This window comes from Capsicum annuum, chromosome 11 (assembly GCF_002878395.1).
Source record: "Capsicum annuum cultivar UCD-10X-F1 chromosome 11, UCD10Xv1.1, whole genome shotgun sequence".
NCBI classification, from domain to species: Eukaryota; Viridiplantae; Streptophyta; class Magnoliopsida; order Solanales; family Solanaceae; genus Capsicum; species Capsicum annuum.
In genome coordinates this window covers 8847511-8856133 of record NC_061121.1, presented here as the reverse complement: position 1 = coordinate 8856133, position 8623 = coordinate 8847511, and the positions used below count along the sequence as shown (strand labels likewise).

The 8623-nt window shown below is 34.2% G+C and overlaps 2 protein-coding genes across 2 annotated transcripts; one reads left to right on the top strand and one right to left on the bottom strand.

The window, feature by feature from the left end:
* The first annotated feature begins 2855 nt into the window (after positions 1-2855).
* LOC107848504 (U-box domain-containing protein 18-like) lies at positions 2856-5326 on the top strand. Its single transcript, XM_016693280.2, is given in 3 exon segments — positions 2856-3219; positions 3222-3428; positions 3431-5326. Coding segments are annotated over 3 exon segments (2046 nt in total). The 5' UTR covers positions 2856-3002; the 3' UTR covers positions 5053-5326.
* A 77-nt stretch (positions 5327-5403) lies between these two features.
* On the bottom strand, positions 5404-8298 carry LOC107848505 (probable LRR receptor-like serine/threonine-protein kinase At1g07550). Its single transcript, XM_016693281.2, has 8 exons — positions 7481-8298; positions 7337-7393; positions 7127-7237; positions 6941-7054; positions 6518-6736; positions 6314-6429; positions 5964-6224; positions 5404-5882 (listed from the first exon to the last, which is right to left on the bottom strand). Exons 1-8 carry the CDS (start codon positions 8130-8132, stop codon positions 5673-5675), a joined length of 1740 nt encoding a protein of 579 aa, XP_016548767.2. The 5' UTR covers positions 8133-8298; the 3' UTR covers positions 5404-5672.
* Between the last annotated feature and the right edge of the window lie 325 nt (positions 8299-8623).

Sequence of the window (8623 nt, the reverse complement as noted above, 5' to 3'; positions counted from 1 at the left end):
AACGCCTCAGATGAAACATGCAAATCAAGTTTCAATTCTCCAGATATTGACAGTACAATTCACAAAAACAAAATCACCATTAAAATGGGTTCAATTCAGTACAAAAAAATTAAAATCAATACACAATACAAATATTAAAATTTAAAAATTTTCTAGTCATTATCCAAAGTAAAACACAATTAAACATGTGGAATCGATAATATTAACTAAAAATACTCAGATTTTGACTAATTCGATTAAAAACAGTGTAATTTTTATTAAAATAAAAGAACCCCAACACAAAATGAAAATAAAAAAATATATTAAAATGAATCTAAAACTGATTTGGTATAAAGAATAATTAATAAAAATAATATAATAAAATAATTATTTCAATAATAATTTTTTAAAAAATTGTATCAAGTTAAAAACTGACATAAAAAAGTGAATAGAGAAAGGAGAACTATTTATTTAAAGATTCCACTGCCCTCGATAGAGGTGATTCGGATCGGATCGTAATGTTATACAAGTCTAAAGCCAATTCGAATCAACTCTTCACCAAAGAAATTGTTAATACAAAAGGAAAAAAAATACTCCATGCATTATATTTTGTTTGGATTTTATTGACTTGAAATTATTAAAAAAAATATTTATCCTGAATTTATTTTTATTAAATTAATCTTACTGATTATACTTTTCATGTTTAAATATTACTATTAAGTAATAGTTTATGTAGCTATTTAATAATAAAAATAGTATTAGAATAAGTAATAATTTTTTCTTAATTTACTAAGATAGACAAATAAAAAAAAGAAAAATTAATTTTTAAATAAAGGTCAAATTAAATGAATGAAAACGAAAGGATATTATTGCTCTAAACACTTGAGTCAATACGTTTATAAAATATGTATTGTGTATAGATTATATATGTTGGCTTTTTACTAAATACATATATATCATAAATATATTCTACATACATATACAAAATATACACACACTAGTTATGTATATTTCGATTATATTAATAAACTTGTCGACCATATATATCCATAACTTCCTCTAAAACGAAAATGGAGACGTTCCAACACATCACATCATATAACATTAAACGAAGCCTCCCAACTTCGATGCATACTGCATTTTTTCATATAGAATATAGTACATCTATAATTTAAAAATACATTTTTCATAGAGTGATTCAATGCTAAAATTTTGCCGGTGCCTCTTATCTGTCCTAGTAATTGCTGACTTGTTTTTATTCCATACTTGAATTAAATTTCATAACATGCATGCATAATGCCAACTCATATGCTATTACTCCTAAATCTGAACGAACGAAAATAGTTTCCAAGGCAAAATTTAAGTTATTGACCCTTCAAGTACTTAAAAGTGTTACTCTCTCCGTCCCATTTTACTCGTTCTAAATTGACTAAGTTAATGTCCCATTTTACTTGTCCCATTTTACCTATCAAGATAAGACAAACTTTTCTTTCCATGTTTTACCCTTTACATTAATTACTTTTTCTTTAAATTAAAATGTAAACATCATTTAATAGGAATACTTTGGTAAACTAGCCATGTTATTTATTATTTTTCTTAATTGTTGTGTCATCTCAATTTGGGACACGTAAAATGGGACGTAGGGAGTATCTAATTTCTAATCATCAATGAACTTGAGTGAAAATCTTTAGAAAAAAAGTAAAAGAAGAAGAAGAAGATTTAAATCTTAATTGTGTGATTTCCCCAAATTCACATATATTTTGATGAGCATAATTAATCTGTTGTTTGTGCTAGTAATATTTAACAACAAAAATGAAATAAGCAAAATATTTGAACATCAATATTATTATACATCAAATGAAGACGGTCCGAATTAGCTTTTGTACTTTGTGAAAAGGTTTAACTTTGTCTGTATATTAAAAGTTTGAGTTATTTTATTTTCTTGTTAAACTCTATTATTTAATTTAACTTGAAATTGCCTTCAATTATTATTCTATTATAATTCTAACTCGAAATGCCTTTAGTCAATGATGACGAGGTCATAACTGGATCAAATTATCATTTATAACGTTGAATCACAATATATTAATTGGACAGCCATGAACCTTCATATATACACCAAATAAATATCTCTCGTGAAGTCATTTTCCCCCTTTTTTTCCTTTTCAAGACTAATTAACTTCGAACATAAAAAATCAATAGATAGATAGTTTACCATTTTGTGTCCATTTTACCTTGTTATTAATTATTGTTCGTTACTCAAACAATAAATTTATTATTCTATATATATTCAAATAGTGATATAGTAAAGTTATCCCTATTAAGTATTATTTATTATCTATTAAGGTGTGCTCCAAGTGAATAGTAGCCGGAGAATATAATATCTTCCTCTTTTTTCCATTTCAACATGCCAATAATGTCACTAGTACGTTAATTATTAAGTGTTACCAACATGGGTTGTAGTGCAGCGGATGAGGCTGCTCCACCCTAATTAGAGGTAGAGGATTTGACTCTGGGCATGGAGAAAACTCGATTGGGAGCGTCATCCCCCGAATGGAGCCCTACCCGGCTTGAATCGAGATTAGTCGTGCTTCAATTCGAATACCGAACACCAAATGGGTAACCAAAAAAAATTATTAAGTGTCGGCTGCGTACTTTCACGTACCCTTCTTCCCATACTATACATACTGTGCTTCAATTATTTAATGCAAGTCACCACGAAGGCACGAACCATCCTTTACAAAATATCCTAGTCAACTAAAAAATTGTCAAAATCTTGACCGTTCGATCACTAATCACCTTGATCTTCTAACACGTGTCTTTCCATATATATATATTTTCAACTAACCAACTTATATATATGGAGAGAGCAACTACTTTGACAATCTCATACACAAACCTAGCAAAAAAGTTCCCACATAAGTCCATATACACACGTTTTTTTCCCCTTTTTGTTCATATATACTTATCTTGTATAGTTCCTTAGATTTGATATTTCTTTTTTGTTTGTTTGTTTTATCTCAATGATCAACGACAAATCTAACGAATTCATTCGTCGGATTTTGAATTTTCCGGCTGTACGTCCTAGTGAAACAATATGTTTTTCTAGCCTTGTTACATCTTTGATCCAACTAGGCCAAAAAATATGTGAATACAAGTCGAGAACATTCTTTACTAATAAGAAGAATGCTCGAAACTCGATACGTTTGATTGAGGATATTCTCATCGTTGTCAAAGAAATTCAAATGGGGTTTCAAGATTTGCAAATTCCAGCATTTTGAGTAGCTTATCAGAGATCCATTTTATCTTCCAGAAGTATCAGTTCTTGTTGGAAGATTGTAGCAGAGAAGATGCCAGGATATGGATGTTAGCGAAGTCCGAGGATGTCTCTTGCCAGTTTCAGATGCTGGCAAGAGCTGTTGCTGTGGCACTTGATGTTCTGCCTTTGGAGGAATGGATGTTTCTGTGGAAGTCAAACAAGTGGTGGAGTTTGTGAGAAATCAAGCTGTTAAGTTGAAGTTTGAAGTAGAAATGGATGATAGGAGAATGCAAATGAATGTTTTGAAGATTTTGGATCAACTTGAAGATGGAATTATTCCAGAATCAAGTGATTTGAAAAGGGTTCTTGATTATTTAGGGATTAAATATTGGAGCGCGTGCAATAAAGAAGTTAAGTTCTTGGATAATGAGATTTTCTCAGAGGGGAATGCAGATATGGGGCTTCTCAGTAGCTTAATGGGGTTCATGATTTACTGCAGGGGAACTCTGTTTGAAGTATTGGATAATGTAGCAAGTACGCAAATCAATGGAGGCAGCAATAATGCAGATCAAGTCATCAGGTTCTTGAATCTTGATGATTTCAGGTGTCCAATTACGCTGGAAATCATGAATGATCCTGTGACAATAGCCTCAGGTCACACGTATGATCGGTCTTCGATCCTCAAATGGTTCAGAGCTGGAAACTCCACTTGTCCAAAGACTAGTGAGAGGTTAACAAGCATTGATTTGGTTCCTAATTTGGCTTTGAAGTTGTTGATTAAACAGTATTGCTATGTGAATGGCATTCCGTTTGTGGAAACTGGCAGGCGAAATCGCGATACTGTAAAATCTGTTGCTACAGGCAGTGTGGCTAATGAGCAGGCTATGAAGTTGCTTGCAAGTTTTCTAGTAGGCAGACTAGTCGCTGGAACAATGGAACAGCAAAATAATGCTGCTTTCGAGATTCGTTTGCTCACCAAAACAAGCATTTTTAACAGGTCTTGTTTGGTGGAAGCTGGTGCAATCCCACCTCTCCTGAATCTTGTTACTTCAAGGGATTCCTCTTGTCAAGAGAATGCAATGGCTGCTCTTCTGAACCTCTCAAAAAACTCTAACAGCAAAAGCATAATTGTTGGCAATGGAGGTTTGTTCTTGATACTTGATGTGTTGAAGAGAGGATTAAAGATGGAAGCACGACAGCACGCTGCTGGTACATTATTCTACCTGACATCTGTTGAAGAGTACCGCAAAATGATTGGAGAAAATCCGGAATTCATTCCATCACTTTTGGAGCTGCTAAGAAATGGAACTGACAGGGGGAAAAAGAATGCCTTGGTCACCATCTTTGGCCTCTTAATGCGCCCCGAAAACCACTGGAGAGTAATTGCCGCTGGATTAGTCCTTTTGGTGGTTAATCTGTTGAAATCTTTCAAAAGGGAAGATCTCATTACAGATTCTTTGGCAGTTCTATCAACTCTTTCTGAAAGACCAGACGGAGCAATGGCTGTTCTTTATGCTGGAGCTTTACCTATTATTGTGAATATTCTAAGTTCTTGTAATTCAAGGGCAGCAAAGGAGTATTGTGTCTCATTGTTGCTGGCTTTGTGTATCAATGGTGGGGCAGATGTAGTTCCTGTTTTAGTAAAGAACTCATCTCTCATGGGACCTTTGTATTCCCTCCTCACTCAAGGCAACTCAAAAGCTAGCAAGAAAGCAAGTACACTCATCAGAATCTTGCATGAGTACAATGAGAAGACCTCTTCTGGATTGATCACTCCAGTTTTTATAGAGGATCAATTCATTAATGTGTGGTAAATATTTTCAAGCATCCAACTTGTATATATAAACCGTGGACCATGGTGTAGGATGCTTTGGTCTCCTTTTCCTTGACTCACCGGTGACATGGGCTCAAGTTTTAAGAGCCCATATCACTACACTGCTGCAGCTAGCTTCTGTTTTTTTGAATGAAGCTTTGTATAGTTTTACTTGTATCTCTCTCTATACTCCTGATGTTAATGTGAATCCTTGTTATGTAAGCATCACTCCCTGTACTCTTCAAGTTAATAATAGTAATCATTTTCTTATCTGATGAATCACTTGATACAAATGTACAATCACTATACATTTTTATCGCTGATTCTTCAGTCTCATCACCTAATTGAGATCAAAATGTCCATAAAAGGAAACTGAAGTAATTGTACAAAGGCAGATCTTCAGCGAGTTAATGGGAACCATTGCTTTCCGCTTGATCCGTAAGAACATATATGAAAAATTTATACTACTGTATTGAACTCTTTCTGGACCTACTGACTATAAATTCTAGATTCACTTCTGAAGTCTTGGGTAGCATTAAACAAAAGTGAATTGTACGTGAGCTATCATATTCATCAGATTCAATCTGGACTAAACAGATAAAGAGAATGGACTGACTTGAACTAAGGATGGACTGACTCAATTCTTGTTGATAAATCAAGAGCCTCTTCGAGTTTAATAACCACCTGTTCCATGGATGGTCTTTGCTGCTTTAGCCCTATGCTACTCAAAGCTAGCTTAAATACAAGTTCAAATGCCACCATTGAGAATTTTCCCTCCAGTTTTGGATCAGCAAATTCTTTGATGTTCCCACCTTTGGTCAAGTTTTTCGCCTATGATTCAAAAAGATTGATGCGCTAAAGAAAGAAGTTGAAAGGAGATGCAAGAGAAAATGGAGGAGTTAGTATGTTTACCCTTTTACTTAGAGGCATAGGCTTCTTTAAATCCAAGTTGATAACCCTTTGTCCAGATAAAAGTTGTAGCAGCACTATCCCAAAGCTATAGACATCACCATAAGTATTAACATGCCGGTTCTTTTGGTACTCAGGATCAACATAACCAAAGGTTCCTCTCACTTCTGAGCTGGCATATGAGTGGCCAATGCTAATAATTTTGGACAGACCAAAGTCTGAGAGTTTGGCTTCAAAGCTAGCAGATAGAAGAATGTTTGCTGGCTGCAAAATTTCACCAAAAAAGAGAAAGATGACACAGAATTTTTTTAGGAAATGGATGAACAGATTATGGATGTGAAATAAGATTTTGCCTTGATATCCCGGTGAACAATGGAGCCTTCAGGATATGAGTGGAGAAAGAGGAGACCACGGGCACAATCAAGTGCAATTTCTAGTCTGCGTCTCCACAAGAGATATTTACTTTTACCTGCTCATCAGGTGTATAGAGATCCATGACATAATATTATTTAGGTCGACAAAGATCAGAAATGTTCAGAGAGAAGAAAAGAACATACCAAATAGCCATTCGGAAAGATTTCCATTGTGGCATAGCTCATAAACTAGAAAACATTCATTTGGTCCATCATAATGGCCTAGCAGGGATACAAGGTTCGGATGTTTGATATGTGAGAGACTTGTAACTTCTCTAACAAATGTTTCCATCTGTTCATCTTTAATTATGTGCTTAACTGCCACATGTTTTCTATCCGCCAGAATTCCTTTGTATACTTTCCCTATAAAACACGATTATTTCAATACCCAACTTCAAAAGGAACGATCCGTAAAGAAATTGGAAAAAGGGAAGTTAGACCTCCCTAGATATGATATTCTGACTTATGAAGGTTACTAATATCAAGAATTGTCGATGAAATTGAGTACCTTTGATACTTAAAACAATAAGGAGACTAAGCCAACTATACATCGTTCGATTTTCTTACCAGCTAGACCTTGACCTATAAAGTTGGACATGCAAAGATTGTCAGTCGCGGAGTAAATTTCTTTAAGTGATAGTCTACGATAGGTTGATTCGTCGGAGTAAGATTCATCTGATACTGCCAACATGAAGCAAAATTAGAATAAGCTAAAAACATTTGGAACAATGATTGTTGGTGTAGAGGGCTGACTGTATCTTCCACTTGATGGTTTAACTTCAGCCTTCCTTTTCGATAAGATCCACAACGCAACGATTATTACTAACACCATACCCACTACGCCACCTATTAGAATCCAAAGATCTGCATATATAAACCAATGCTTGACCAAAAGAACACTTTTTTTGTCCTTAAACGCAGCAATATCAGTGGTTTTTATGAAAATGGATATTCAAGATTTACCAGTTTTAAATTTAGTCCGACGTCTAGTTTCATTTCCACTCTCATCCGCAGAAGAAGCTTGCACAGTAAAGTAAATGATCAATCAAGATCATAGTTAATGTTAAAACTTGGAAGAACAAAACTTGAACATGTTTATAAACTTACCTAAAGGAAGAGAACCGTTTCCTAGGCAATGAAAAATTTTGTCAACCCAACTCTCATCCGAAACTCTTTGGCTTGTTAATAAAATCAGCATACTAAATCTACAAATATCGTCTTCAAGTTTCGTCGTATCATTTTTCGCTATTTCTCTCCATGTCCTCAAACACTTATTGCAACCCTTAGCAAGTCCTCCTCCTGAATCCATTAGCCTACAGTCATCTCTCAGACTTTTCAATCTGCTTCCTAGTTTGTTCTCAACGTCGATCTCTGAATAATCAGAGCAGCCTCCTGCACCAGTACTAGTCAACTTTTCAATGCCACACCTAAAGTTATCAGAAGTACTACTATTGTTATTATTCATCAAAGTCAAGCAGTCACTTTGTTGTGTGGAATTGAGAAAGATATCATGTCTTGTTTGGTTAGTCCAACGTGCCAATGCTCGTAAATATGTATTGAAAGCTAATCCACAACAAGGGTGATCATTTAAAAAACCATCCCAAGTGTAATTGTCTAAAGTTGTACAGGCCTCCCCTGAAATGTTCATATCCAGGACACACTTGTTGAGACTATTGGTCTGAGAAAAAACCAAGTCCAATGATATGGAGAAAAATATGATGGACATGATCATTAATGCTGGTGCTTTGAAGCAATTCATATTGCTTGAAATGCTAAAGGTGGAACTCTAAAGCCTTTGCTCATATATTAACACAAGCAAACGGAGGCTAAATCTCTTTCCTTAATAAGAAAGAACAAGTCAAGTAGATGAAGGAGTAGCAACAAAGAAAAGGCATATGGCTAAAGAGGATGTATACTTTTCTTGTTTTCCATTGTACTCATCCGTTTCAATTTGTTTATCTAGTTTTGATTTATATAAAGTTTAGTCTTGCAACTAAAATATGTAGAATGTATCAAAATATCCAATCTTGTGGTCTTAAGCATATATATATATAAAAAGCTAGAATTAAGAGTTGCCGAAAAAAATACGTGATCTTTTTTAAACTAACTAAAACGGAAAATAAGAAAAACAAATTGAAAAGAAAGGCGTTCAACATTGTTTAGTAAGGGAATACAACAGCAACAACCCTTTAAACTTGTCACTGAATTTTATTTAGAAACTCGAAGTAGTGTATGTTCTAATTGAACACC